The sequence below is a fragment of the Aquarana catesbeiana genome, linkage group LG09, assembly GCF_042186555.1.
Source record: "Aquarana catesbeiana isolate 2022-GZ linkage group LG09, ASM4218655v1, whole genome shotgun sequence".
Lineage (NCBI taxonomy): Eukaryota > Metazoa > Chordata > Amphibia > Anura > Ranidae > Aquarana > Aquarana catesbeiana.
Window position 1 is genome coordinate 156,198,179 of NC_133332.1, and position 27,753 is coordinate 156,225,931.

Below are 27,753 nucleotides of genomic sequence, written 5' to 3' on the forward strand. Positions count from 1 at the left end.
GAGTCATTGAAGTGTGGTCTATGATTGATTGCCTGACTTTACATTCTTCATGCTATGTGAAAGGCAAGCTTGGTGACACTCAGTTGGATCTCAGGGAGTGGATTGGAGCAGTTTCTGTTTAACGACTATGCACCAATGAGTTGTTTATAAGCTAAACAGTTCATATCTTACTGCGGTTTCTATACTCAATGGTAAAGGAAAGGGTTTCTTTAAATTCACTGTTAACCATTATTGAGGTTATTTGCAAAAGGTTATCGGCATAATATTGCAAAAGATACTCTAAACACAAAAGAAAACAAAAGCATAATTATTCGACTTCATTGTGGTCTGTACTGTGTGATACATATGCAAGCAGTAACCTCTAGTAATTGTATTGGAACAAATATGAATTAAAACTATACCTACCCTGATTTTGCCTTGCACAAAACTGGTTATGTCATCACTTGAGTCAAATACTGACAACGTCTTCATAACATTCTGTTCCAGCCATTGCCAGTGTTTTAAAATCTCATCTCGGCTAGCCCCTTAAAAAAAAAAAAAAAAAAAAAAGAATGAGGTTGCCAAAAATTAATTTTTATTTGGCTGCAATAAGTCGATACATAAAATCCTGCAATGTTTGTTGTCCCGACAGACCTAGGTAGTTACAGCTATTATTACAAAGGCGTGTGGTGTCTTAATTTAGTTCTCAATTGTTTTTGTGAATGAGTAAACAAGGATACACATTCACATGTGGGGAGGTACCTGGCCCCCCTTATCTTTAGAGGGGGCTTCCAGATTATGGCAATTCCCCCACAACCAACTGGCCAGCATTCTGGGGATGAGTCCTTGTCCTTATACCACCAATAAATTAATTACTCCATACTGTTTTGCAACTGGATGTTTTGGGTCATGAACCAACCAAATTGTTTGCCAGTTCATAAATGTCGACCATTCAAGGTTCGGGTCAAACCCTGCAGTGGACTGAACACAAATCTCATTTTCATGCGGTGGTTACTGAAGTAGGTTATAATTAATACGTAGATAAATTATAGTAAAACAGAGATGAACAGGGGCATAGTTTGGTGCTTGAAGAAGATGGCTGCATTTTAAAGACATGAGGGGAATCCACAACTTTACCTGGGACTACTCACCATGGGCAAGGTTGGCACATATGTGCAATCTTCAAGAACCCCCCATTCGCAGAACGAATTACAGATCTACTCGATCCTTACTGCTGGCCAAGTCTGTTACGATGGCAGCACGGGGCCTTTCCCTTTCCCCCTTCCTACTTATGTGCTTTTGGCCTGCCTAAGGCTATAGGGCTCTGCGGTAGTAGCTTCATCTAGCTCGTAACCAGCTAGCTGACACCAAAGGGGTAAATGGGGTGCTCCATATTCCATTGCTGGGGGGGGGAAGGACTACTGGACTGCAGGAGTGTTCTTAAAGGCATATTTGATGGTTAAATTGTTTGCACTTTTGTATTTACTTCTTTTGCCTTTAGTTCAGCACTCATCTTAGCCTGCTCTTGTTTGTTCTAACCTAGTCTAAATAAAATTTTTAAGGTACTGGGACACAACCTGGCTCCTCCCTTCCTCAATATCTAAGCAGTTCCATAGTTTTATACTATACCATACTAAGTCGACTCATTCAGGGTCAACTATATTCCCTGAGATGATTTAGAGTGGTTGAAAAGGTAATTTTCTGCATTATAAAGGATAAGTTCACCTTTTGACAAAAAATAATAAATGCACGTTTCTTTCCAGGTAAAAAAAAATTTGAATTTTTAAATTTATTTGCAGGAGCCTGTAAACCACTGCACCAGCGATCAGCACACTGCTGATGCCACGCAGGTCTCCTGCAGACCCGTCAGTGCATCTGTTTGCTCGCACCTCATACAAGCAAGCCGATACACGCTGACAGGAAGAATCAATGAATTACCACAGCGCCGTACTAGCTGTCAAAGCGGGGGGCTGGTCCTTTTATAACACGTTACACTTTGACAATAGGTGTAACATGTTATGAAAGGTGAACTTATCCTTTAAAATAAAAATAAAAACTTTAGCTCCCCTGCATCCCTCCCTAAATACTTACCTAAGCCTGATCTCCATCCAGCGTTGTGCACATCAGCAGCAGCTCCTCTCTTTTCGCCCATCCTGCAGGCTTGGCTGGGATCACTGGGAGCCATTGGCTCCTGCTGGTGTCAGTCAAAACCTGTGAGCAGAGAGTGGGGCTGGGGCTCGAGCATGTACGAATGTCCTAATAGGAAGCAGGTTTCTATGGGGCCAATCGGTGGGGAAGGAGCCAGGAGCACCAGCAGGGGACCCCAGAAGAAGTGGCAAAACCATTGTACAGAGCAGGTAAGTATGACATGGTTGTTATTTTGATAACAAAAATCTTAACACTTTACAATCACTTTAACAAACGCTCTTATCCAGGGATCTACCAAGTATCATTCCAAGATCATGTTGAGAGAAGGGATCGACAGGGCCTGACCCAAAGCCATTCAGTCTGTTAATGCTTAAAATATTTAACCATCTCCGTTTGAAGGAATTCAGAGGGGTCTCCTCCATAGTCCTGGTGAGTACCCTGCTGCACCTATTAGCTGCTACTAGGATGCAGATTTGTTCTCCTGGTGCAAACAAATTCATTCACTGGTTCTTTGCAGTAGTTAGATAGATGTCTGTCTGCCCCCCCGCCTCCCCCCTTTGATTTTGTGGAGGTATTACTCAGCTCCTTGTCTATGTTTTGAAAACAGACTTTGTGAACTAAGCCCTACCCTGCGCGGCATCAGCAATGTGCTGACCGCTGGTTCTATGTTGTGGGACTGCGTGAGAGGCTTTTTAAGGCACCTGATACACATAGGACACTCGCAAATGAGCCAGTTTCTGCAAGGGACTTTTTGCTGGAGGGTCTGGACCCTGCCTCTCCTCTCACGCCAGTAACTTTATAACTAAAACTGGGTGACGACTGTTTAACTGCATTCCTAGCTCACCTATACATGTGCCATTCTTCCAGGTATAATATATGCAACTTGGTCGACTCCCCACATTTTTTATCCCCTTAATGATCAGAGCATTTTTTTCGATTCAGCACTGCATCGCTTTAACTGACAACTGCGCGACGTTGCACCCAAACAAAATTAATGTACTTTTTTCCCACAAACAGAGCTTTCATTTGGTAGTATTTGATCATCTCTGCTTGTTTTTTTTTGCGCTATAAACAAAAAAAGACTGACAATTTTGAAAATAAAGCTATATTTTTTACTAAAATAAATATCCCTAAAAAATATATAAAAAAACTAAATTTCTCAGTTTAGGCCGCTATGTATTCTTCTACATATTTTTGGTAAAAAAAAAAAAAAAAAAATCGCAATAAGTGTATATTGATTGGTTTGCACAAAAGTTTTTTTTTTTTTTTTCCACATCAGCGAACACCACCAACTGGCCTAATCAGCGTAATAATCATTTATTGTCGCCAACTTAGTTTCACATCATTGTGGTTTTCTTTTCTTTTTGCTTACTTTTATCAACTATAAAAAAAGTTACATACAGCTTTATTAAGTTTTCCACTAGCAGAGTTCTTATCCTTCTTATTCTCGGCTGCTTAAACAGCCCCACTCGAGCTGAAGAGGTTATATAAATCCTATTTCTCCCACCCAGGGATACCCTGGGTGGCATCAACACTCACAGCCCCGCGTATCAAAAGGACACATAACCCAGAAATATAAAAGGACAAGAAAATAAAGAAAATAAAAGAGAAAAACCCATAGAGGAGAACTAAGAGAAGACCACCTAAAAGAAGCTGGGCTAATGGGGTCCCCACACCCATAGCCCCATATTAGGGCCAATAGTGAACAATTAAATATTTATGATAAACCCCCCCCCCCTTCTTCCCATTCCCCTACTCCTACCCCCCTCCCTTCCCATACCCTTTCTATACAAAATCCTACCTATACACCAAGTTTAGTGTTTTCTACCTAAATTAATACACCAGTCGTCCTAAAAAATTCCTTCGTGTAGTCAACCGATTCTATATTTCACTAGTGCATATAAATCTGTGCTATTAACCTAAACCCTTACACTTCAAGCTTTCCCCTTAAACAAGCTACCTTATCTATCCATGGCTTCCACATTTTGTCAAATTCCTGGAGATTTCCCCTTTTAATATACTCCAATCTCTCCCTACCAATAGAGGCATCCAGTGTACCTATCCAATCATTCACTGTCGGGGGGTCCTTTGATTGCCACCTTAGCATTATCATTTTCCTAGCCTGGAATAAACATCTCAGGATTGCCTGGGTGGTACACCTCCTCTCCCCCTCTACCCTTCTATATCCCAGAATACATTCCACCGCTTCCCTCTCTACTGACGTACCGTATATATCTCCCAGATTGCTAACCACTCCCTCCCAGTATCGAAATAGCCTGGGACATCTCCAAAGTAGATGGATGAGATCCCCAGACTCCTGGCACCTAGGACAACCATCATTAGGCCTTCTACCAAACCTAAAGAGCAGTTTTGGAGTATAATAGGCCGTATTAAGCAGCATCAGATGAGATATCTTCTGCGAGGGGGAGACTGACACCAGAGGCGCCATCTCAAATATTCTCCTCCATTGTTCCTTAGAAATTGCCCCCAGTTCCTCTTCCCATTTGGCTCTTACCTTCTGAAGTATCCCCATTCTATTCTCTGAGTTACTTAGTTGATCATAAATTTTAGTTATCAGCCCCCTAGTGGGTACTACTTGTAATAACTGACGAGCAAGGGGCATTTCCACCCAGCCCGGGGGCTGATCGCCAAACTGAGCCCTAAGGGCATGTTCTATCTGCCGGTAGAGGAACAGGGAGCTCTGAGGAATCTCAAATTCCCTAATCAGCTCGGGAAATTCTTTAAGAGTATTACCTGAGTAAAGCTGTCTTAACTTTTTAATACCTCTGGCCTCCCACCCTCTACTCTTTCCAATTTTTAGAATTTCCTGTAGATTCCGATTATTCCAGATAGGGGTGTAATCTGTGAATCCCTCGTACCCCATTAATTTCTTAACAGACTTCCAAAGCTTGATTAGCAACCTAATTGTCGGGAATTCATGGTAGAACATATCCGCCTCCAATGCCTCAATAAACGTATTGTGCCGAGCACTTAACAGAATTAACCTGCCATTCGGAGTGCCATCCTCTGGGGTTCCCCAGCCCATTAAGTGCTGTAGTTGGGATGCGAGGAAATAACGCTCCGGGTGAGGAAGAGCAAATCCCCCCTCTTTAGAGGGAAGCTGGAGAACTTGCAGCCGTATCCTAGCCTGCCCACCTTTCCATATCAAATCCCTAAAAAGGGTCTCTATTTTCCTAAACCAACTCTTACTGATCCAAACTGGGGAGTTATGCAGCACGTACAGCAGCTGAGGCATCCAGATCATTTTTATCAGGCTGCATCTTCCTGCTACTGATAAGGGGAGGCCACTCCAAATGCTTATCTTTTGTTTAAATTTATCCAAAAGAGGTACTAAGTTCTTACTAGTATATTGTTTGGGGTCCTTCGTCAGGACAATTCCCAAGTACTTCAGTGCTTCCACAGTTGCCACCTGGGGTAATCCAGGTACAGTTGGTGCTGTTTATTTATTTATTTCCAAACCGGAAAAGCTACCAAATTCCTCCATTATTCTCATTACACCTGCCACTGAACTCTTACTATCATCTAAAAATAACAGAATATCGTCTGCGTATAGCGCAATTCTTTCCTCCATCGACCCCCTCTGGAATCCCTTTATCTCATGACTCACTCTAATGGACATAGCCAGGGGCTCCATTACCAGAGCAAAAAGCAAGGGGGACAGAGGGCACCCCTGTCTTGTCCCCCTCTCTAGCACCAACCATTCTGAGAACTCATTGTTTATTTTTACTTTTGCCTTAGGGCTGTTATAAAGCATCTTAATCCATCTGATAAATGATGGACCAAAACCAAACTTTTCCAGCACATACCACATGTAGTCCCACTCCACACTATCGAAAGCTTTGGAAATATCTAGGGTCAACAAGGCTCTTGAACTCTCATTTTCCATAGGAGACTGTAAGTTCAAGAAGGCCCGTCTAATGTTTAGGCTTGTTGATCTTTTGGCCATAAATCCCGCCTGGTCCTCATGTATTAATTTATGTATGACTCTGCTCAATCTGGCAGCCAGGACCTTGGCCAGGATTTTAGCAAATTAGGGAAATTGGCCTATAAGCAGACACGTCAAGGGTGTCTTTCCCCTCTTTCTGCAGGACTATGATTGTTGCTTCTAGCATTGATGCAGGCAGACGCCCCCCCTCATGGGCATCCCCAGAGCCTTCAGTAGTTCAGGGACTAGCACCTCCCCAAAATGCCTGTAGGCCTCAATTGGTATTCCATCGGGGCCTGGCGATTTAAGACTCGCCATGCTTTTAATTGCTTGTTGTAATTCTGTAGTTGTTATTGGGGATTCCAACCAATCCCTTTCCTCCTGCGATAGGGTTGGAACTGATAGCTTCCCCAAGAAGACCTCCATCCCTATCTTTTTATTTTTTTTCTGAGAAGTGTACAACTTTTTATAATAGTCTCTAAAGGTTTGCACTATTTTTGGGGAACTCGAAAGGATCTCTCCATCTTGCGCTCTAATAGCGAGGACTGTTGATGGGGCCTTATTGGATTTCACCAACTGAGCTAACACTCTTCCCACTCTCTCACCCTCCACCGAGGATACCTGACACTGAAGGAGCCGCCTGGTCTCAGCCTTCTGCATAGTAATCTGTTTGTAGCCCCGTTGTTTCTCTTGCCAAATCTTTTCCTTTTCAGGGGTTGGATCTCTTATAAAGTTGTTTTCAGCCTCCATTGCATCCCTTAATGAGTTCTCTACCTCCCGCTTCTCTTCTTTGTTAAATTTGGCCATCTGCTGTATTAAAACCCCCCTAAAGAAGGCTTTGCAAGCATCCCAGAGTACGACAGGTGTCACTGTTCCCTGGTTGAAGCCTACAAATTCCCTCAGTACAGATAGAATTCCATTCCCATTTCTGATTACCTCAAACCAGTGCGGGCCTATTCTCCATTCCTTCCGTGGACTATGTCCCCCCACCTTCAGTGAGATTACCATGGGAGAATGGTCTGAGACCCCTCTTGGCCCATACGTAATCTTACTTATTAGCTGAAGTGTTCTATCATTCCCCAGAGCCATGTCTATCCTCGAGAGGGTCGAGTGTGACGCTGAGCTACATGAGTATTGGAGCACCCCCGGGTTCCGCACCCGCCATAAGTCCACCAGCCCCACTTCGTCTATGAACTGACTCAGACGACTCTTAGCGGTATATTCCGTGAAGATTCTCATCGGGAAGCGGTCCAACTTTCTGTCTAGATCCTCGTTAAAGTCTCCCATTGCTATGATAGGGACTTCCTTTTTATCTATCAGGAATTCATTCAACTTAAGCATGACGTCTAGATTAAAAGGGGGGGGGAGGATGTATATGTTTGCCAGTACATACATGACGCCATTGATAGAGCAAAAAAAAAATATATCGACCCATTTCATCAATCTTGGCTTTCCTGCAGGAAAATTTAACCCCAGTTCTCACCAAGATACTCACCCCTCTACTATAAGAAGAGTGAACCGCATGATATTGGTGTTGAAATTTATGCATCTGTAAAGATTGTATTGTATCCCTGGTGAGATGGGTTTCCTGCAGGCAGACCAGGTCTACCCCATAACTCTCCAGCACAGAGAACACAGCCAGTTTTTTAAGGGGGGTCCCTAATCCTCTAACATTCCAGGAACCAACTTTCACCATTCCAGCATGCATCCGACGCTATTTAAAAAGAAATGGTGGAGGATCAGGAAGTAGCCCTTACAGAACCTACTGCATGGACTTAACTTAATTACTATTAAGTGTGTTTTACACCATGCGCACCACATGTAGAAACCAAAAAGAAAGGAGGAAAGAAAGAAAAAAAGAAAAAAAAACGTAATAATTCCACCTTAATATATTCTTGAACTTTAAACATGTGCATAAATACTCAAAAGAGCCAGTTTCCTGTCATTGTGTCTAGGTGTATATCTAAATGTGAATCCCTGGTTTCAGCCCGGGTGTTTACCACTAGTGTATAGATTTTCTGTGTAGGTTTTTTCAAGCAAGCTACCCCCCCCCATCCCCCCTGCCCCCCCATCCCCCTCCCCTCCCTCCTCCACCCCCCCTCCCACCTCCCCACCACCTACCTAGGTGAACCCCCTGGGGGTTAACCGTGACCATTACCCAACTAACTCCAGCTACTACCATCCACTTCATCTCATGCTCCTTCCCCATTCACTTCTCCTCTCCAACAACTGTGCAGCCCTCCTCCCCCCACCCACATATCAAAGAAATTTCTTAAACCATCTATGACTCCCAAACCCCTTATACTGGATTTGTAAATTTTTCTCTATTCTCCTCCAACCACTTCTCCACCCCAAGAGGGGAATCAAAAAACAAAGTTCCCCCAAAGCTGATACACGTAATTTTGCCGGATACAGAAGGGCATAAGGGAGATTAAATTTTTGTAAGGTACGCTTTGATTGGATGAACTCTGCCCTTCTTTTCTGCAAGTCCGGTGAAAAGTCGGCATAAAAAGAAACTCTAACCTCCTTGAAAAAAACAGTCCCTGCCTCTCTAACTTTCCGAAGCAGTACTACTTTGTCTCTATAGTTAAGAAACCTTATGAGCAGAGGTCTGGGAAGTCCCCCTGCTGGAGGAGCTCTGAAGGGGACCCTATGGGCCCTTATAACTGAAAAAGAAGTAGAAAATGATTCTCTACCAAATAAATCCACCAGCCACTTTTCAATAAATTCAGGGGGGTCAGAACCCTCGCTTTTTTCCGGGAGTCCCACCAATCTCACATTATCCCTTCGGCTCCTGTTCTCCATTTCATCTAATTTTGAAGCTTGTTTGGATAAACTACTGCTCCTTCAGTAGTTTCATTTCTTTGATCAGGGGATGTACATCGTCCTCCAGCAGGCCTACTCTTTCTTCCAGGGCTGTTGTTCTCTCAGAGGTTTTCTGAAGGTCTTGCCTGACCAATAATAGGTCCGCTTTTACTCCCCTCATCTGGTCACAGAGTTCCTTAAGCGAGGAGTTACACACCCCTACTGCCATAAAGACATCCTTAAGTGTTGGTTCTTTCTCTGAAGGTAAAGTTGCATCAGTACTAGTCTCCGTCCTTATATTTTGATCATTTGGCCCCAGTCCTTTTGGATTATGGGTTTTAGGTAATTGAGTCGCCTGCGACCCACCTATTGGCATAGCTGGTTGCTGACCTTGGCTTTTCCTATCGGGGATCCCTCCCTGCTCTTTGGAGGGGTCACAGCTGAAGCATGAGCATATTGCTCTAATTTTGCAGCTGCTGACGCTGAGAATTGCGGGGTTTTGTCTTTGGCAGATCGCAGGTTCTGCATTGTGCGTTTCTTAACAAGAAGAAAAAGAGAGGAGAAAAAAAAAAAAAAAAAAAGAGCTATATACCTATCCACACAGGTGGGGCACCCCGGCAAGTTAGAAGTTAGGATGAGCCGGTACAGGCTGGTACCCACCACTCATAAACCCCTGCTGAGTCAGTAGTCAGGGCTGCTTCCCCCAACCAGTCACACGGTTAGCACAGGTTATGAGTCAGGATATAAGACCCCCTTATATGGCCCACTGCTATCAGGGCACCACTGACTAGACGCAAGGGGTGATTAGTAAAGCCATATCAAGCTCCAGTAGTGCAGGGCAAGCAGGGTACGCACCTAAGGGTATCCCTTCTCTCACCCACCCCTGCAGCCCCCACAACTACTGAAAAAAATAAAGTCCAGGACCGCCAGCCAATTCACAATCAGTGTTTCTCTTTTCTCTTTCCCCTTCCCTTCCTCCTCCTCCTTTAGGCCTCTTTCACACGGGGCAGATCAGTCATGATCCGCCCCGTGAACACACGCTGGCTCAGCGGGGATCGCTCCGCCGATCCCCGCTGAGCAGGAAGATGACAGGTGCATCGCTGCACGCTGTGCAGCGACGGACCTGTCAGAGCGCCGCTCTCCCCTATGGGGGATCGGATGATGACGGTCCGTAGTGTCCGTCGTCATCCGATCCGATCCGAAAACGGAGGGAAAAGTAGGTTTTTCCTCCGTTACACTTTTCGGATCGGAGCGGGGTCGGATGTCAGCGGACATGTCACCGCTGACATCCGACGCTCCATAGGGATGACTGTATGTCCGTTTTTCATCCGAAAACGGATGGATGAAAAACGGACATACGGATCATCCGTGTGAAAGAGGCCTTACTCTATGCGATGATTTTTTTCTGCTTCCAAGACCTCTAGAACAATCAAAGCTAATGAGGCAGGGCACTGACATAGATAGTAAGCTTATACTTTACAGAGGTATACTGTCACTTTACCAGGAACTGTTCTCATCCATTGGCAACCAGAATTTCTAAGGTGTCATATGCATATGCAGGCTGGTGTCCGCTTACTATACCCACTCCTGGGACCTCCGATTCCGCAGCTGGCTTTGTGCTTATAGACGGGTAAGGGCCACTGGACATAATCAGCCAGAACGTCCCTCGCTAGACCCGCTTACAGAGTACCTCTCATCGGCGTGCTGGGAGTGACGTCATCCCTGAGGATTTCCTTCTGCATTCCAGCCGTGGGGTTCCCGACCTCCTCTCCACGTCCTTCAACCGCGGCCATCCACCGAGCATACTCTGCCAAAGGGAGCTCGCACCGCCGATTATACGCCGCCGGGTGTATTGCCCGTGTGTCCGAGGGAGAAGGGAGAAGGGGGAGCGAGGGTGGAGGAGAGCACACAGGGCCACTCTCTGACTCAGTCCATGCTACCTCCCGGCACACATCCGTCCATCCGGTCATGCCCCCAAATATGATGTACTCTAATGGCATTTCTATTATAATTTTTTTTTTATTAGTAATGGCTGTGATCACCGATTTTTATCGGGACTGCGACATTGCGGCAGACATATCGGACACTTTTGACACCATTGACATTTATACAGCGATCAGAGCTAAAAATAGCCACTGATTACTGTGTAAATGTCACTGGCAGGGAAGGGGTTAAACACTGGGGGGCGATCAAGGGGTTAAATGTGTTCCCTCAGCGTGTTCTAACTGTAGGGGGGGTGGGGTACCTAGGACATGACAGAAATCACTGCTCCCGATGACAGGGAGCAGTAGATCCCTGTCATGCCACTAGGCAGAACAGGGAAATGCCTTGTTTACATAGGCAATTCCCCTTTCTGCCTCTGCACATCGGGAGCCACGGGCAGACATCGAGTCCGCAGGACCCACGGGCACGCTCCCATACGCATGCCCAGGATTACGAAGGGACTTACAGGTACGCCCTTTTGCGCACCCGTGCCATTCTGCCGACATACATCGGCGTGCGGCGGTCATGTATACTTAATCTTCCTGGATATTGTGGAGGTGAGGTTACTAGAGGTGCCCTATACACATAGTTAACCAGCAAATGGGATGGCTTTTATGCAGGACTTTTTGCTGGAGGGTCTGGTGCCTGCCGCTCTTTTCATGGACATGATGATATACAGTAACTATAAGGTTTCATGCACACTGGACGTTAAAAAAAAAAAAAGCAGTAACGTTGTAGAAAGCTGTAACCATAGAGTGAGTTTTTCAGCATTTTGTAGTAGTGTTTTTTAGCAAAACTATACGCCCATAAAAGCTTATGGCTCAAAAACGCTGATGAACGCAGAATAGCCATTATTAAGCTGTTTTCGGCTTTTTTCAGAGTTAAAGCGTTTTTACAGCTGAAAATCTCCTCTCAAAACCCACTAGAAAACGCCCCAGCCAAAAACTGCCGATAACAGCCTATATGTTCATGGAGACATAGGATAACATGCTCGGGAGTTTACTGACTGTAGAAAAAACGTCTGAAGCCAAAAACAGCAACTGTAAAAACATCCAGTGTACATGAGGCCTAACTGGTAAAGGGTGTCGAACTGCAATGCTAGCTTCCACTTCATGTGTCTTAGGCCTCATGCACACTGGATGTCATAATAACTTTATAAAAATGTCAGTAGCTTTGCAGTGGGTTTCTCAAAAAAATTTCAGCATTTTTGCAATAGCTTTTTTTTTTTTTTTAAATCAATGGGATCAAAACATTAAAAAAACGCAGGTGAGTTTATGGGCGTATTTTGATGTGAGAGCGTTTTTACAGCTGCAAAACTCTTCTAAGAGCGCACTAGTTTTGGGGTTTTTTTTACAGCCCAAAAACAGTTGATAACAGCCTATGTGGGCATGGACACATAAGATAACATGATGGGGAGTTTATGGACTGTAGAAAAAAAAAGTCTGACGCCAAAAACAGCAACTGTAAAAACATCCAGGGTGCATGAGGCTTTACTCCTATGTTTATTCTGGGCAAACCTTTCATAAATACCTTGTTATGTGGATTCCCCTTTGAAGCTGAGAGTCCTGCATGTGCCCATACAGAAGGAATCATTACCTTACAGTAGGCATCTTTATTGTATCGGTATCTTTTCTTGCGGTTTTCCTTTTTCTTTTTTCCTTCCTCCCATTCCTTTTCCCTTTTTGCACTTGTTTAGCAGAGCTCATTTCTCTTGTCGCACTGGGGACTTTCTGTATTTCCTACACATGGCCGCTGTGAAATCTCAGTGTACAACAGCAGCCCATCAATCTACTGTTAAGATCTTCTCTCTTAATGCTGAAGGTTTTAATGTCCCTAAAAAAGATCTCAGTTCCATAAGCACAGGGCACAGATGTGTTTCTCCAGGAAAAGCAATTTAGATCTGACTGCGTTCCCAAACGATTTCTTCACAGATACCCTACAGTCTATCATGTCACTAACCGTTCCTCTAAATCCGAAGGGCTTTGATACTCTTTACTATGCACACTTTCAGTTCTCACTTTTGGCCCAGAAAGCTGACCGGGATGGCCGTTTACTATTTTTAAAGGGCAAATAGGGCTCCAGACCAGTGACTTAGGCCAATATCTACTGTCCAAATGAAGGACAGGTGGGCTTTTTCAGAGAGGCTTGTGAACAATTGGCAGAGTTCAAGGAGGGCCTTCTAGATGTAGGTGGTGACTTCAATGTTCTTCTTACCCCTTTACCAGATACCTTGACAGGGTCCTTGGCTTTGCCTTACAGGTAATTGCATTAAAACTTGGCCAACCTTACACTTTATGATTTGTGGATTACACATCACCCTTCAGTGAAAAATGCTTCCTATTGGCCTTTAACACCCTAATTGTATCTTCTGCTTCCCCTTCATTGTTGGAAGCACACATTAGCCCGATGCACAACAACAGGCAAGGATGTGACCCACACAGAAAGCTATAGACCCATCTCATTGATCAACATTGATGTCAAACTATATACCAGGACCCTAGCCAACAGATGGCTTACATTTTTGCCTATATGGATCTCCCTAAACCAAGTGGGATTTGTCTCGGGTAGGGAAGCCTGTGATAACACCCTGAAAGTGTTGTATACCATTGGTTGACAGCTAAGAGACAGAGGGTCTTCTTTCTCTCATTGAATACGGAGAAGGCATTTGACAGGGTAGCCTGGGATTTTACGGGATGGCCCTGCACTCCTTGGGCTTCTGCTCTCAGATATTATCCCTGTACGCCTCTCTGCATTCCAAAGTAAGAGTCAACGGCCACTTGTCAGATGCCTTCTGGATCCATTTTGGAATGAGACAGGGTGCCCCCTATTGCCTATAATGTTTATTATTATTTTGTAACCCTTTCCCAGGAAACTCAAAGCCAATTTGGTGCCCAAGAGAGTACAGATGGAGGGGAAAGAATATAAGTTGTAAACCTTTGCTGACAATGTTTTGCTGTCCTTGACTAAACTGCGGTCTTCCCTGCCTGCTTTATTGGACTATTTCAAGTCCCTTTCCAATTTAAACGTTAACAACTCTCTGAATCGAACACACTCAATATATCTTTGCCAGCCAATGAGGTGTCTTATTATAAGCGTCAGCATCCCTTTTCAGGAAAGAAGACGCCATTACTTATTTGAAGATCCAGCTATCATCTGCTCAGTCAAACAGTACCAACCCCTGTTAGCCCAAATTAATCAAGATCTTAAAGCCTGGGACAAAGTGTGTTATTCTTGGCTTGAAAGAGCAGCCATATTAAAAATTAATATATTGCTTCAACAGGTATACATACTCCAAGCGGTGCCTGTATCTCTGCCAAGGGAAAACCCACAGACACAGCTTTGCCTGCCTGACTTTCTTTAAACACAAAGGGGGTATTGGCCTCCCACATATCAAACAGTACTACTGGGCCTGTTTTCTGTCTAGAATTGTTGACTGGTCTGTCCATAAATTAGTGAAGGATTGTGTGTCGATGGAACAAATGTTCTCTGTACGAGGCATGATGGGGCGATGACGTGACAAGGGGCGTAGCCACCAAATTACGTAATTGGGTTGCCCTGCCCCATGCCGATATAAGTCATTGCATACGGCGTACCCAGCATTACACCAGGAGATCGCGTCGAGTCACCATTGGAAGAACAACAGAGGGAGAAGACCCTGCAAAAGAGCAAGAAGATAGCGGAGAGAGAGGGGAGTGCAGAGAGGAGAAGAACTGGAGGGGAGAAGGACCAGCAGAGGGAAAAGACGTCACCAGAAGAGGGAGAAGAGCTGGAGCTGCCTCAAAATACTTTAAAAACCTGTGTAGCGTTTTTATTTTTGACACTTTTTTTTTTTTTTTTTAGGTTAATGGGTAGGGGGTAGGGCTGGGGAAAAAAATTGATTTAAATCTTGAATCGAGTTGAGAGGTCAAATCGATTCAAAATGTAAGCAAATCGTTTTTTTTATATTTTTTTTTTTCACCGCGTCGGTCCTTAAGAGCTGTGGGCAGGAGTTTTTAGGCGAAGCCATGGCCTCGCCTAAAAACTCCTGCCTGCAGCTCCCCAGGACCGGCGCTGACACCGCGCCGGTCCTGAGGAGCTGTGGGCAGGAGTTTTTTGGTGAGGCCGCAGCTTCAGCCTAGTCCGCGAGGCCGGACACTGCGGACTAGGCCGAAGTCGCGGCCTCGCCTAAAGACTCCTGCCCGCAGCTCTTCAGGACCGGCGCGGTGTCCAAAAAAAAAACTCGATTTGAATCGTGAATCGAGTTTTTTTTAAGAAAATCGCAGATTTTTTTGTGGAAAAACTCCCAGCCCTAGTAGGGGGTTTAACCCTGGGATCTGGGGTTAAAGGGGGCTTCCAGATTCCGATAAGTCCCCGCTCGCTTGACCCCCTTCCCCGACCTTCCGGGCTGCGTGCTAAGATAAGGGTCTGGTATGGATCTTACCGATCAGGTGGAACGCGCTCTGCACTGGTCTTGTCAGAATTGGTATGCCAAAGCAAACAAACCAAATGCGATGCTGGTCAAGAGGTTACTAGCAACCCAGTTCAGATACTGGACAAGATCCGTCATAGACTTACTACTTTATATTCAGCCCACAATCTCAAGAATGACCAGGATATAAAACATTTCTTACAGCGCTTTTCAACGATATTATCTACGGTGCACATGGATCTTATGGATCGTGATATTCAAGAACCTGAAGTCCGGCAATGCATTAAAGAACTAAAAGTGGGTAAAAGGCCGGGTCCGAACAGATTTACAGCACTCTACTAGAGAAAACTAGCAGACGTGTTGGCCTTCCCCTTGACGACTATGTATAACTCAGTTAAAAATTGTCAGAATTTTTCTCCTGATAGCTAATATAGTGATGTTGCCAAAACCTGACCGTGATCATTCCTCTTGGGCCAACTTCAGACCTATCTCTCCCTTATTAATATGGATATGAAAATTCTCACCAAAATTTTGGCTAATCATTTAAAATCTTTACTCCCCCCCCTTAAAAAAGACCAAGTCAGATTTGTACCACAAAGACAGGCGGGGGACGCCATTAGGAGAATTATACAATTGCAGCACCTTGCCCATAGCCGCTCTCTGGAAACAATGCTTTTGTCGCTGAATGTGAACAAGGCTTTCAACACTCTGTCATGGTCTTATCTTATGATTGTACTCCGTCACTATGGTTTTGGTACCTCTTTTTTAAGTTGGCTGGCAGCACTCTACGATGCCCCCCCAGACTAAAATTAAATATTATGGGTTTGAATCTTCTATCTTCCCTATCAGGAGGGAAACTCGACAGGGCTGCTCACTTTCGCCGCTCCTGTTTGTCTTGGTTATGGAGTCTTTGGCAGAGGCAATTCGTTCACATCCAGATATAAAAGGCTTTGAGGTCGCGGGTTCTGCCCATAAGATCTCATTTGCAGACGACATTCTCCTGACTCTGACAACACCCAAAATCTTGTCGCCTAACTTATTACCCCTTTTGGATGCTTTTGCGTCTCTCTCTCAGCCCTGAATGTTAATCCTACAAAGTCTAAGGCGATGTCAGTAAATCTTTTCCCTTCTGAACTGGCTTCTCTGAAAACTACCTTTCCGTTTCAGTGGCTTTCCTCATTGCCTTATTTGGGTATACCAAAGTATACCAAGCCAAGTACCCCCCTCTTTTTAAAAAACTTACTGTCGTGCTCTCCTCCTGGTCTCACCTCCCGTTATCCTGGTTTGGCAGGATCTCTGCAGCTCGTACGTCTTATCTAGGGATGAGCTCCGGCGTGTTCGCATGGCGCACGTGCCGAGCCCGCCAGGAAGTCGGCACGGGGCAGCGCTAATCACAAGCAGGGAGACATTTCCCGATGTGCGGCTGCAGAGATCGGGAAATGTCTCCCTGCCTGTGATTAGCGCTGCGCCGTGCCGACTTCCTGGCGGGCTCGGCACGTGCGCCATGCGAACACGCCGGAGCTCATCCTTAGTCTTATCTTCCAAACCTGCTTTTGAGTATTGCCAGTCCCAATTGCTGCCTCGTATATATTGTGAATTCACCAATGCAAACTCTTGAAATTTATCTGGGGCCCCACTCGGCCCCAAATCAATAAATGGGTCTTATATGTTCGGAGGATCTATGGGGGCTTTTCAGTCCCCAATCTACAACCATAATATACGGCAGCAAACATAGCCCCATTATCTCACCTCCATGACACATACCAAATGCCACTATGAGCCACTATTGACTTGGTTGAATTCCACCCTATTCCTGTTTCCTCTTTACCCTGGTTCCCCCTATACATCGGCCGACCAGGTTCGGGCCGTGTTTGACCCATTCTCTCCACTTGTGGGACTCCATTAAATTTTCATCAGGTTTAATATCCCCCCACTTACCCCCCACTTGACATTGCCTGTCCTCTTTTAGGACCGTCTAGCAACACAAAAAAAACATCTTTTTTTCGAATCTGAGCGGTCACCTTTAAATAGACCTTGACCGAATGTAGTGACCTTTCTTCCACAGAACGAGGTTCTGGAAAAAATGAAGGGACAGACTGCACCTAAATGAGGAGGGTGCAGATCAGCTGGGAATGAAGATGGCCAAAAAGTTAGAGGGGTTTTTAAACTAGGTGATGGGGGGGAGGGTTCAGAGGTAGAGATAGTCAGCGCGGAACATATTTCAGAGGGCAGTATTGGGGGAATTAGTGGTAGTTTGACCAAAGCACAAAAATTTAAGGTAAGTATAGTAGCAAGGCCTAGTTGCAATCTCGGAACACCCAATACGAGGATAATATGGGACCGGTCTAAACTACGTGGCATGTTCACCAATGCCAGGAGCCTGGCGGACAAGATGGGTTTACAAGAGATACTGTTGTACGAGAAGGATTTGGATTTTGTGGGGATTTCAGAAACCTGGTTCAACAGCTCTCATGATTGGCTGGCAAAAATTCAAGGGTATACCCTTTATTGCAAGGATAGAGAGGGTAAAAAAGGGGGAGGGGTATGCCTATATATCAAGAATAATGTACAAGTGAATGTGAGAGATGACATCACTAAGGGAGCTAGGGAGGAGGTGGAATCCCTATGGGTAGAGCTCCAAAGGGATGAAGCTAAGGTGAAAATAATACCAGGAGTATGCTATAGGCCCCCTAACCTGAGGGAGTTAGTGGAGACAGATCTCCTTTCTCAATTTGGATTAGCAGCAAGGATGTGAAGTGTTATCATAATGGGGGATTTTAATTATCCAGACAGACTGGGTGGAGGGAGCCGCGCATTTATCTAAGGCTCGCCAGTTCCTTAATGTCTTGCAGGACAGTTTTATGGGTCAGATGGTAGACACACCAACTAAAAATAAAGCATTACTGGATCTACTGATTACCAACAATACAGACCTGATCACAGATGTGGAAATACGGGCCAATTTAGGTAACAGCAATCACAGGTCAATTCGTTTCAGTATAAATCACACAAATAGGAAACATAAAGGGAATACAAAGACACTGAATTTCAAAAGAGCCAACTTCCCTAAACTACGAACCTTGCTAGAAGGCATAGATTGGGATATAATCTTAGGAACAAAGAACACGGAGGAGAGATGGGTTTGCTTTAAGAGTATATTAAATAAGGGCATTAGCCAATGCATCCCATTGGGTAATAAATTTAAAAGAGTGAACAAAAGTCTTGGATGGCTTAACTCCAATGTAAAAATACATATAAAAGCAAAGGAGAAGGCCTTCAAAAAAATACAAGGTTGAGAGATCATCATCAGCATTCAGACTTTATAAAGAATGCAACATGAAATGTAAGGGTGCAATAAGGACGGCTAAGACAGAACATGAAAGACACATAGGGGAGGAGAGCAAAAAAATCCCAAGAAATTCTTTAACTGCTTGCTGACCGCCGGCTGTCAATTGACAGCCAGGCAGCGCAGCTCTCGTTGCGGGCGGGCGTCATATGACGGCCTCGCTTTCCTGGCCCACCAGGGGGCGCGCGCGACGCTGACGGCAATCGTGCGCGCCCGCCGTGTCACTGGGCACCTGTGATTGCCGGTAACACAGCAGGACCGTGGATCTGTGTGTGTAAACACACAGATCCACGGTCCTGTCATAGGAGAGGAGACCGATTGTATGTTCCCAGTACAGAGGAACACCGATCGGTCTCCTCCCCTAGTAAGTCCCTTCCCCCTACAGTTAGAAACACTCCCTAGCAAACACAGTTAACCCCTCGATTACCACCTAGTGTTAACCCCTTCCCTGCCAGTCATATTTATACAGTAATCAGTGCATTTTTATAGCACGGATCGCTGTATAAATGTGAATGGTCCCAAAAATGTGTCAAAAGTGTCCGATATGTCTGCCGCAATATCGCAGTCACGATAAAAATCGCAGATCACCGCCATTACTAGTAAAATAAAAAATAAAAATGCTATAAATCTATCTCCTATTTTGTAGAAGCTATAACTTCTGTGCAAACCAATCACTATACGTTTGCGATTTTTTTTACCAAAAATATGTAGAAGAATACATATCGGCCTAAACTGAGGAAAAAATTTGTTTTAAAGAAAAAAAAAAATTGGATATTTATTATCGCAAAAAGTAAAAAATATTGTGTTTTTTTTTAAACTTGTCACTCTTCTTTTGTTTATAGCGCTAAAAATATAAACCGCAGAGGTGATCAAATACCACCAAAAGAAAGCTCTATTTGTGGGGAAAAAATGATAACAATTTCATTTGGGTACAGTGTTGTATGACTGCGCAATTGTCATTCAAAGTGCGACAGTGCTGAAAGCTGAAAAATGGCTTGGGCAGGAAGGGGGTGAAAATGCACTGTATTGAAGCAGTTAAGTATGTAAACAGTAAAAAAGGAGGACAGACCATATTGGCCCCATAAAGAATGAGGAAGGGTATCTGGTTACAAAGGATGGGGAGATGGCGAAGGTATTGAATTTATTCTTCTCCTCAGTCTTCACGAGGGAATCAGGGGGCTTCAGTAACCAAAACTGCAGTGTTTATCCTCAGGACACATCACAGGAAGCACCTCCTTGGTTAACAGAGGACAGAATTAAAATTAGACTTGAGAAACTTAACATTAATAAATCACCGGGACCAGATGGGTTGTACCCGAGGGTACTTCAGGAACTCAGTCAAGTGATTGCCAGACAGTTGTTCCTAATTGTTACAGACAGTCTACTGACTGTATTGGTACTAGCAGGAGAAAAGCCAATGTAGCACCAATATTTAAAAAGGGCCCAAAATACATCCCTGGGTATTACAGACCAGTTAGCCTTACATCAATATGATGTAAACCCTTGGAGGGGATAATAAGGGACTTTAAACAAGATTTTAGTAATGAGAACGGTATTAGCAATAATCAGCATGGATTCATATAGAATCGTTCTTGCCAAACCAATCTACTAACCTTCTATGAGGAGGTGAGTTGCCAGCTAGATAAAGGAAGGCCCGTAGACGTGGTGTATCTGGATTTTGCAAAAGCATTTGACACAGTTCCCCATAAACATTTACTGTACAAAATAAGGTCCATTGGCATGGACCATAGGGTAAGTACATGGATTGAAAACTGGCTACAGGGGAGAGTTCAGAGGGTGATGATAAATGGGGAGTACTCGGAATGGTTAGGGGTGGGTAGTGGGGTCCCCCAGGGTTCTATGCTGGGACCAATCCTATTTAATATGTTCATAAACGACCTGGAGGATGGGGTAAACAGTTCAATTTCTGTATTTGCAGACAATACTAAGCTAAGCAGGGCAATAACTTCTCCGCAGGATGTGGAAACCTTGCAAAAAGATCTGAACAAATTAATGGGGTGGGCAACTACATGGCAAATGAGGTTCAATGTAGAAAAATGTAAAATAATGCATTTGGGTGGCAAAAATATGAATGCAATCTACACACTGGGGGGAGAACCTCTGGGGGAATCTAGGATGGAAAAAGGACCTGGGGGTCCGAGTAGATGATGCTAACATGCAATGCCAAACTGCTGCTAACAAAGCAATATTGGCATGCATTAAAAAGGGGATCAACTCCAGAGATAAAACGATAATTCTCCCGCTCTACAAGACTCTGGTCCGGCCGCACCTAGAGTATGCTGTCCAGTTCTGGGCAGCAGTCCTCAAGAAGGATGTACTGGAAATGGAGCGAGTACAAAGAAGGGCAACAAAGCTAATAAAGGGTCTGGAGGATATTAGTTATGAGGAAAGGTTGCGAGCACTGAACGTATTCTCTCTGGAGAAGAGAAGAGACGATTGAGAGGGGATATGATTTCAATATACAAATACCGTACTGGTGACCCCACAATAGGAATAAAACTTTTTCGCAGAAGAGAGTTTAACAAGACTCGTGGCCACTCATTAAATTAGAAGAAAAGAGGTTTAACCTTAAACTACGTAGAGGGTTCTTTACTGTAAGAGCGGCAAGGATGTGGAATTCCCTTCCACAGGCTGTGGTCTCAGCGGGGGGCATCGATAGTTTCAAGAAACTATTAGATAAGCATCTGAATGACCACAACCTACAGGGATATACAATGTAATACTGACATATAATCACACACATAGGTTGGACTTGATGGACTTGTGTCTTTTTTCAACCTCCCCTACTATGTAACAATATCCTGGTTTAAATGAAAACCTGACACTACCTTCGGTAGGAAATTAGGATGAGGCCGCAATACAACCTTATCCTTATGAATAATCAAACATAGCTCTTTACAAGAAAGAGCAGCTAACTCTGATATTCTTCTTGCAGAAGATATGGCAACCAAGAAAATTATTTTCCTCATCAAGAGGACCAAGGGAATATCTCATATTGGCTCAAAAGGCTGTTTCTGTAATGCTGACAGGACTAAATTCAAGTCCCAAGGGATCAGGGGTGACCTAACTGGAGGATTAATCTGTGTTAAGTCCTGAATAAAGTTACGAACTAGAGAGTGTGAAGCAAGTGGTCGTAGAAAAATCACCGATAAGGCCGACACCTGGCCTTTGATAGTACTCAAGGCCAGCTTCATTTCCAATCCCATCTGCAGAACTTCAAGGATCCTACCTATGACATATTTCCTGGGGTGCCAAACCCTGGATTCACACCAGGAGACATATGCCTTCCAGACTCTAAAGTATATGATTCTGGAGGCCGGCTTCCTAGTATTAACAAAAGTAGAAACTACTGAACCTGACAGCCCATGATCTTTCAGAATGTGGGTCTCAATAGCCAGACTGTTAAATTTAGAGTTTGTAAGGTAGGATGGAATACCGAACCTTGTGAGAGAAGGTCTGGCCATAGTGGTAGAGTCCATGGGTCCCCTACCGCCATCTTTATGATCTCTGCAAACCAAGATCTTCTGGGCCACAAGAATCACCTCCTTCCCTTCCTGCTTGATCCTGCGAAGAAGGCGCGGAAGCAGCAGAACAGGGAACGCATAGATCAGTAAAAACTAATCCCATGGAAAAACCAAGGCATCTGTCCGGCATACCATCGGATCCCTTGTCCTTGACACAAAGTTGTCGATCTTGTTGAACCTCGACGCAAACAGATCCGGAATTCCCCATCTATGACATATTGACAGAAAGATATCGGGGTGAAGAGACCATTCCCCCGGGAACAACTGTTGGTGACTCAAGTAGTCCGCCTGCCAATTCTCTATCCCTGGAATGAAAATTGCTGACAGACAAGGAATGTTGTCTTCTGCCCAAGATAGGATATGATTCACCTCTCTTTGGGCCGCACAACTTCTCGGTGATTGATATAGGCCACTGCTGTGGCATTGTCGGATTGGATTCTGACAGGACAATTCCGTAGTCTGAGCGTCCAGGCCTTGAGGGCCTGGCGTACTGCCTGAATCTCTAGGATATTGATGGGCAAGGTCATTTCTGATTTGGACCATTTCCCTTGGACAGACGCTTCTTCCAGGAATGCTCCCCAGCCAAGAAGGCTGGCATCTGTTGTTACCACCTTCCAGGTAACTGGTAGAAAGGGTTTTCCTTTTTGAAGTTTCTTCGATATCAACCACCAATTGAGGCTCTGACGCACTTTGGGGGATAAACGCATTAGGTAGTCCAGAGCTTGGACCTTCTTGTTCCAAGTTGACAGGATACTGTTTTGCAGCAGTCTTGAATGAAACTGTGCATAAGGAACGGCCTCGAAAGAAGCCACCATCTTTCCCAACAATTTCATGCAAAGTCGAATAGAGGGATTCTTCTTTGTTTTGACCATCTGAATCAGTTCCCATATGGAACTGATCCTTTTCTGGGGCAAAAACACCCTCTTCTGAACTGTATCTATGATCAGCCCCCAAGTACTGCAATCCCCTTGATGGTTTTAAGCAGGATTTTTCTAGGTTGAGAATCCAACCTAGGTATTCCAGGTAAATAAATAAATATGATGCGCTAGAGTGTGCTAACCATGACCTAATCCTGGCACACAGAGATACAGTACATATACAACAGAGTATAAAAAAATAATAGACTGCTACATCTATTACCTCATTGTTTTATCCAGGTTATATGCCTCTTCTGAGTGGTGCACTGACGCACCCTCAAAATGTGAGTACCCCCTTCTGGGGGAGAGTTTTTATCTGACCTTGAAAATAAACACTTTTTAAACGTTATCACACCATATGGTTCCTTTCTCTTTTTGCTTTGAGCCTATGTTGGAGCCTGTTTTCCTGTGATCCATACTGAGCCCTGGGTGGCTCAAAAGCGTTTCCTGACTCTGTCTAGCGACTTAGTCACATTCCCTAAGGTGAGCGCTTTACCTTGGGGGGGGGGGGGTCACCTTTTGTTTCACCATCGCATGATATGTGGCACATGGAATCACAGCACGTTTGAATACCTCATCACTGAAGCACAGTTGTCATCACTTTCATTAAGGACTTTTGTGTTTAATATAGGTCTAATTTATGGTGGACGATTAAGTATATGTATTGTGTGACACACTGCACTTTTTGGCTGGCACATGTTATTTTTCAGCATTTGTTTGCCTATACGAACCATTTATGAAGTAACGCTATTTATCTTATTACTTTATATGTTTGTTGCACCTTTAGCACCTGGTTTGCACTTATTCATTTTGGAGCATTTATTTGTTGATATTACCATTTCACATGTTCACTGCACGGTTTATTTGTGCACACTAAGTTTGTTTACCTTGGGGGATATAGCACATATTGGGGTTAAATTATTTTATACTCTGTTGTATATGTACTGTAACTCTAGCGCATCATATTTATTTATTTAATATTTCACACGCATTACAAGGCGTGATTCATGTTTGCGGCTGTGTAGAGTAGATCGTCCAAGTAGGCTAGTATCGTTATACCTTGAGCCCTTAATCTGGCTAAAGGAGGAGCCAGGACCTTTGTAAACACTTGAGGTGCAATAGCTAGACCAAAGGGCAGAGCTACGAACTGAAAATTAAGATTTTCCACCTTGAAGCGTAAATATTTCTTGTGAGTGGCGAAAATCGGCACATGGAGATTGACGCCAGAAGTTCTCCACCTTGTAGGATGGTGACTACTGATCGGATTGACTCCATGCGAAAAGAGCGGATATTCGAAAATCAGTTTAGATCTTTGAGATCCAAACTGGGTCCGACATCCCCGTTTGGTTTTGGTACCGTGAAAAGGTTTGAATAAAACCCTAATCCTTGCTCTTCCAAGGGGACCACCGATATCACTCTTTGAGACAAGAGGTGATTCAAAGCTAGAAAGAGAGACTTCTTTTTTACTGGATCTCTGGGAACGTTTGATCTGAGAAAAGGAGGAGACGGGAATTCCTGGAACTATAGTTTGCAACCTAGAGAAATTGAGGAAGCCACCCATCTGTCTTGACATTGTTCCTGCCAGACCCTTGAAAACTGCAGAAGTCTTTCCCCCACTCGAGCGAGTGGGGCGCCCCTTCATAAGGAGTTTTTAGTGTTTTGTTTAGTGGGTTTCCTCCCCCAGGGCCTCTTTTGACCCTGGGATTGACCCTGAGGTTTACCTCTTGAACCTGACGGAGGAGGCCGTCGTGACTGCCTGGAGGCTGATGCTCCTGGCACTGGAGAAGAAGCTTGTCTAAAAGAAAAACACTTAAACTTCTTCTTAACCAGTAAAAGGGATCTTTTCCCATTAGAAATTCTTTGGATGCATTTATCCAGATCGTCTCCAAATAACCGTTCACCGTGAAATGGGAAACTGGCCAAGAGCTTTTTGCATGGCCCTTCGGCTGACCAATTTTTCAACCATAAGATTCTACGCACATGTACCAGCCCTAGCACAAGCTATGAGGCCTGGAGAATAGAATCTTTCATAGCGTCTACTGTAAAACACAATGCCTCTGATATCCGGGCCAAATGTTGGGCCTGCTTATCAGTAATAATTTTGAGTACCTCTATAAACTGGTTCTTTAGGGACTGAGATACTCCGATCGCTGCCAACGCAGGCTGAACCACTGAACCTGCGAGCGAAATATAGTTTTTAAAAAGGAATTCCAACTTCTTATCTGTTGGATCCTTCAGCATTTGAGCATTGTCTACAGGATAAGTCAGGTTTTTGTTCACAGAGGATATAGCAGCGTCAATTGCTGGAATCCATTTCTTATTAAACTCTTCCTCCATAGGATAAAACTATTTATCTGGGTGCTCCCACTCAGAATACATAAGCTTTTTTAGCCATGAATGGATAGGAAAAGCATAAACAGTTTGGGGAGGCTTTAGTGAACCCAAACCAGAAGTGGGCTCATCGACTGACTCCGCTACTGGCAGCAAAAATGTGGAGAGGACCAATTCAGTGAGAGATTGTACCAACAACCTTTCTCGTGAACCTGATCCTTCCGTATTAGGTTCTTCAGAAGAAGAGTCACCAGCCTCTTCCTGGTCCCCTGAGAGAAGTTCATCATCTCTCTCTCTCTAGCCCTTTTTTGAGGTGTTTTTACCCCCCCTTCCAACCATAGCCCGATTCATAAAGCAGAGGTACTACCAGAAGGAACGCATCCACTGCTTGAGCAATAGTCCAGCCCTGTCGCTGCTATTAATGGTCAGCCTGATGCAGTAGTAAATGTGTCAAAAGGAATGCCTGTGTCACCAACCTCTTTCATGCCACCTTTGCTCTTGTGTCCCACCGCAGCCTGCAGCAGCAACAAAGGTGCCTTTTAAACACTTTTTGCCGCGCTGGGCGTTGGAGGACGCCAACGCCGCGCTAAGCCCCACCCCTGCCATCTCCTACAGCCCCTCTCCTTTGAAAAAGCCTTTCCCGCGCGAGAGCGGGCTTCCGATCCTATGGGATCAGCAGTGAGGGGAAGAAAATGGTGAAGGGAGGGCCTGGAAGCCGCCGAGTAAAGTGGGGTGGAGCGGCATGCAGTTCGCGCTTTTTTTTGCGCTTCTTCCCCGTGAAGAGGGGGAGAAAAAAACAACACATGGGGGCATCTGGTGGGGAGGAAAGCTCCCCCCCAGACTTACCGGAGGTCTGCTGGAGGAAAGGAAGACTGCTTGTTCCGGACACAACGTGAAGTCTCTGAGGTAGCGTGAGAAGGTAAGTGCTCTATACAGCCCCCAGTGGCGACACATAGGCATGACAACATTTACTAAATTTAAAAGGAGACATTCATAAGAAAATTAAAAAAAAAAATTCTTAGAAAACTCCACTTACCTTTCCCGCCGCAGAGTTTTCTATGGTAAAACCAACAGACCCAATATTTACCCTTCACGGTGGGTTCCGTTAAACCTTCAGGAGCTGGGGATCCTCAGGGAAACCCACAATCCTGGACCCAATAGCACCACCGCCAGTAAAACTTTATGGCCTTACTACCAAAAGTACTGGATCCCGGGGTCCAGCTCTCTAAAAGAGAAACGTTTACAGGCAAAACCTTGTTTCTTCGGATACGAGGCGGGGTACCGTTCGATTCGGACTAAAAGACACTTCAAATGGATCCGGCAGCATGGCTAGCCCCAGCAGGGATTGCTCCAGTGGAGTTCAGCACAGCACATCTTTACTCGTGTATTGCTTTGCTACAAAACTGAGGTACTCCCAGTAGTGGGAGGGGTTATATAGGGAGTGCACTTTTTGTTTTAGGGCCTGTCAGTGTGCATCATCTGAAGGTGGCCTATAACCCACATAGTAACTACTATGGCTCTATGTCCCGTGATGTACGATAAGAAAATGGGTTTACTGACATTCATTCCCTGTTCAACTTTTGAAGCCCTTAGATCTTCCCATGATATTCACGTACAGGAACTATAGTTACCTACAAATTAGACACTTCCTCCAAAAACATATAAAAGCCCGACCCACTCCATATACATTGACCCCTTTTGAAAGTCTCTGCAGGGCACGACCCCATTCTCCGGGATTAATATATTTACTTTACTCAATTATTTCATTCAGGAAACCATTCATTCATTCAGGAAATCCAATGAAATCCTACCACCTCCAAATGGGAGAAGGATTTGGGAAGACATTTAGATCCAGAGGATTGGCAGATCATGACAATAGCCCTTTCTAAGAGCTCCAAGAATGTCCTCATTTTGGAGAATGCCTACAAGGTGTTCTATAGATGGTACTATACACCAGTTAGACTATCTCACTTCATTCTATCCTAGTCCCCTCTTTGTTTCCAGGGTTGCTCACAGGAGGGAACTATGGCCCATATTTGGTGGGAATGTCCTAAGGTATGTAGACTATGGGTCACAGTTTATACCCTTCTTCATAACATGTTTCATATCAATCTTAAAAGGGACCCCTATGAGGCCCTTCTTTGCAAACCAATCCTGGAACGCCTTCAAGGATTGGTAATTGGCTCTGCACCTTTTTACGGCAACTAAGTTGACCATTGCGAGAGCTTGGGAAACTGTGTTTAGCTTTAAAGCAGTTAAGAAAAAAAAAAAAAAAAAAATCACATGAATGACATCATGATCAATCAATGAGAAACTGATGGCCCTTGCCTCAGACAGTCTCAATA

General features: G+C 44.5%; 1 protein-coding gene across 1 annotated transcript in view; it reads right to left on the minus strand.

Annotated features, from left to right (window-relative positions):
• The window catches only part of TBC1D8B (TBC1 domain family member 8B), a 167,827-nt gene that overhangs the window by 114,114 nt on the left and 25,960 nt on the right, over window positions 1–27,753 (minus strand). The window contains exon 3 of the mRNA XM_073599294.1: window positions 406–524. Within this exon, the coding sequence (XP_073455395.1) occupies window positions 406–524 (119 nt within the window). The remainder of the gene's footprint in view (window positions 1–405; window positions 525–27,753) is intronic.